This window comes from Taurulus bubalis (genome assembly GCF_910589615.1).
Source record: "Taurulus bubalis genome assembly, chromosome: 4".
NCBI lineage: Eukaryota > Metazoa > Chordata > Actinopteri > Perciformes > Cottidae > Taurulus > Taurulus bubalis.
This window is the reverse complement of record NC_136592.1, coordinates 8,199,956-8,204,075: the sequence shown is the minus strand read 5'-3', so window position 1 is coordinate 8,204,075 and position 4,120 is coordinate 8,199,956. Positions and strand designations below refer to the sequence as shown.

The 4,120-nt window shown below is 43.0% G+C and overlaps 1 protein-coding gene across 1 annotated transcript; it reads right to left on the bottom strand.

Moving 5' to 3' along the window:
- On the bottom strand, nt 1–2,913 carry LOC306735278 (AP-1 complex subunit sigma-2). Its single transcript, XM_079216733.1, has 5 exons — nt 2,798–2,913; nt 2,169–2,347; nt 1,092–1,200; nt 831–968; nt 1–126 (listed from the first exon to the last, which is right to left on the bottom strand). The coding sequence occupies exons 2-5, from the start codon at nt 2,345–2,347 to the stop codon at nt 79–81; spliced, it is 474 nt and encodes a 157-aa protein (XP_079072859.1). The 5' UTR covers nt 2,798–2,913; the 3' UTR covers nt 1–78.
- Between the last annotated feature and the right edge of the window lie 1,207 nt (nt 2,914–4,120).

Sequence of the window (4,120 nt, the reverse complement as noted above, 5' to 3'; positions counted from 1 at the left end):
ACAGGGGACAACAGAAGAAGACGGGATAGAGACGTGGAGGGTTGCCAGATCTGCAGCCGGGAGAAGGAGCATGATGATTTATGTCAGCCCAATTTCCTCTAGAACGCTTCGTGGTGCCTCGGCCTCCTGCGGACGGAGAAAGAGAAAGAAATGTTCTTTGCCGTTGTACATTTTGCCGTGCAAGGTGCCCCTACAAATGTAAAATTCATACACGAGTCAAAAGGGAAAGTTACTAAATGTATGACAGGTACCTTTTACAGGCCGTGCCGTTATAACAACAGCGCTGCATGCTTCGCTGAAAAGAACTCATTATGTCTGCTGACTGCAAATGACTGCAGCAAGACAAAAACGCAAACATGCAGAGAGAGAGGTATTAATGAGCGGGTGACGTCAGGTGACAAAAGAAACACACCAACATCTTAGATCCACCCTGCCGTGTTCAACATTAGGATCTTTGAGAGAAAGGAATTAATTTACGCCAACGATTGCTTGAATTTACAGAAAGTGCATTTGCAGCAATTTTGATAAACGATGAGTTCAAATAATTTTTCACACTAAAATGTCATCAATTTGATCGTTCCGGTCTCTCAGATGTCAATATTTGCTGATTTTTGCTTTAAAATGACAGTAAAGTGAATATTTATTTGGGGTTTTGAGTGTTGGACGACCAAAACAAGTAATTTGAAGACATCAGCTTGGGCTCTGGAAACATGTGAGGGGCATTTTCCCTCAATCGTCCGGTATTTTTACAGACCAAACGCAGCAGGTTAATGGCAGATGCTGGTCTGCCTCGTGGGTTCAACTATCCGCTGATTAAGAAGAGTGAGTACCTCCTGTAGCAGGTCGGCCTGCTCGATGGCCTTCAGCACGTTCTTCTTGGACGTCTCCTGGGCCTCTCCGCCCAGCAGGAACTCATCCAGGATGAAGTAGGCCTTCTCAAAGTTGAAGATAATATCCAACTCGCACACCTGTGAGGCCACAACACCACAAACAGCAGCAGATCAGAGGAGATCCTGACTAAAAGACTGACAACCTTGGATTCCTGCGGTACCATCACTCAGCATGTTACGTGTGGTGTTTGAGAGACTCACACTGCCAAAATATTTGTCCAGCAGCTCCACGTATCTGTGGATGATCTCCAGGGTGATCAGCTCATTATCCTGATCCTCGACTGCGCAGCAGAAATACAGGCTCGCGTATCTACAACATCAAGTACGGAAGTAAAAGATTAACAAGGCGGTGATGAGTACAGACATTAGTGCTTCCGCTCTCGCAGCAGAAATGCAATCAATTAGTGTGTTTAATTTAGGTTGAGGTAGTTTAGCTGTAATCAGTGTCCACAATGTATCGTATGCATGTATGTGGCCTTTAAAAAGGGAAAATATTTCTGCATTCAAGTGTTTGTTCTGTATCACAGAAAGTCACATTAAAACAAAATAAGAAATCAAATCACATCAAATAGACCTAAAATAAATAACAAAACATGAGCAAAAACAAAACATTGTAACCTTTACACAAAGCATTTATTTTACTGCATTTGATTTTTTTGGTCATATATATACCAAATAAACAGGTAATTATGTGTATATCATCACGAGGCGAGAACGCACCTCTCCCAGTATGGTAGCACGCTGTCATTATATTGAACCCATGACGATGTGTCTTCTGTTTTTTCAAGACTCAGCTGTCATCATCCAGGACAAACCAGGCCCTCTTTCTGTGTTTGGGTCAGTCCTCCATTGTTTGGCAGTCGTTATAAGAGGGGGTGTTTTCTGGCTTTCATCACACACCAGAAGGTGAGATCTAAATGCCAGAAATCTCTGTGCTTGACAAAATAGTCACTGAAACGTTGGTTTTATACCACCACTGAAAATCTATACTTAAGTCCCATTACTATTATTATTATTAACTAAGCTAGCAACACAACAACTGAGCAAACTCAGATCATGAGATGCAGACGAAAGCTCTGGAAACCGGTAGTAAGTGAAGTTAAAAGTTATTATCCCAAACTACAATTTCCGTAGTCAAGGATGAACTTTAAATGGCCAACGTGTTAAACGGTAGCTGCAATATTTCATGATGAGCAACTGGTCAGCTTTCAGGATGGATGTGGTTTGAATAGATGTGATGCTCACCAGCCATACATTAAACTTCTCTTACTCCCTTACCTCTTGTACACAATCTTGAGGTCCCTCCACTCCAAGAAGCTGCACATTTTGGGCTTCCGGGCCAGAATGGTCTGGACCAGGTCCCTGGAGATCTTCTTCCTCTCCTTGTCGGACAGGGGCACGTACCATTTCTGGAGCCGCAGCTTTCCCTGCCGGCTGAACAACAGCATGAACTGCATCTGAGGGAGGAAGTTCAAGTCAAAGTCAGCCATGGTCGAGAGGAGACCAACAATGTACAGTGTGTACAGAGACAGAGGGAGGAGAGACGCGTTAGAGCAGAAGTTGTCGGTGGTACGAAACCAGCGCTCGTTACATTTATGCTGTTTTGATACGTTTCAAGAAAGTTAATCCAGCAAATCTAACGTGAACAGAATAACCAATAAGTAACGGCCGAACAGGAAACACATGCCATTACTATCAGTGGATGATACGAAATACTCGTCTGCTCACGTGTATTTTTCTATTTTCTCAACTGTACGTGCAGGGAGCTTTGGCACAAACTTCCATTAGCTTACGTTAGCGGTCCTCCCAACCGCCACACACTAACGTTACACGGTGAGGGTCCTCGCGCCCCCTCCCGCGACGCCCAGCTAGCTACACGGACACGAGACGTAAACACGACTCTTTACCTTTCGACCGGGCCTCCGGTTGAGTCACTCGGACGACTGTTGTCTTCAGTAAATTCAGGAGGAACACATAACCAGAAAGAGACGAACAGATGTGTCGGTGTCTCTGTAGCTTAGCCGCTCATCCAGACGGATGCTAAACTAGCTAGCGGATGGTCGTTGCTGGTGAGACGTCGATGGAGTCAGCGGCGCTGTGATTGGCTGAGAAGGCCACAGTTGCGCGATGTGATTGGCTTAAAGATTCCGTTATTCGATACACTGTGCCTTCTTGTAGCGGAAACTTTACCAGTCATGTTCACTTCTATTTAGCAATAATCTGAGTGAATCGGAATGTAATGTTACTTTGTACTATATGGTGTGGAACTCTACTGCATTCATTTAACAGCTAAATAATTTGCTTGTAAATATATTTTTTAAACTCATAATAATAATAATAATAATAATAATAAGATATGATGCATTGCTGTAGAATGCATAAACCACCCAACGTTGATATCAATTAGATTATAATCGCTCCACCACAGCAAGCTACTACATCGAAATACTTACTTTATTTACATCTGTAAATACATGTACTTGTATCATGTGTTTATTTATGTTTCCACCTCCCACTTATTGCTCTTATCCTAATTATAAGTATACATGTATTTATACAGCATTTTTGAAAACAGTAAAATAGTACGAGAATCAAGTAGAGACAAAAGATAAATTATACATTTAAAAGTAACATAGTTAAGTGGTACAACAAGGTCATACATACAAATACGTATATATACAAATGTGTATGAAACAATACACATATGTGTGCATACTCAAATAGCACTCGGACAATATACAAATACCGTCCCAAAATAAGTAAATATCTCTTAAATACAATACAGTTTTAACGTTTGTCCTGTTTCCCCCTTTGCTTTCTTGTAGCACCTGATTTGTATGAAATGTGGTGCACAAATAAGCCTTTTGGGAAAGTTGCGCCCTGATACACTGGAAATGAACGAAACGGCGCCCCCTGTCGTCAAACACTGAAACAACAGGAACATAATGTAATACATTTGTTTTTCTTTTTCCAGAACGGAAGTACAGTTGAGTTGCGTTGGGACTCTGCACGCGCTCCGTTTCTGTGAAACCGCACGTGTGTTGTCACCTGTAAGGCCCTACACGTCCTGCGGTTTGTGTGTTTACGTGTGAGGCTTGTATTGTTCGTGTTGTCAAAAACAGCTGGATGCTACTCGCTCCTAGCTCGCGAGCTGTGGCCGAGCGGCAGCCTCTGCAGAGCGGCGAAGCTGCCGCATTACATCCGCGCCGCAGGACCGGAAGGATGGATCA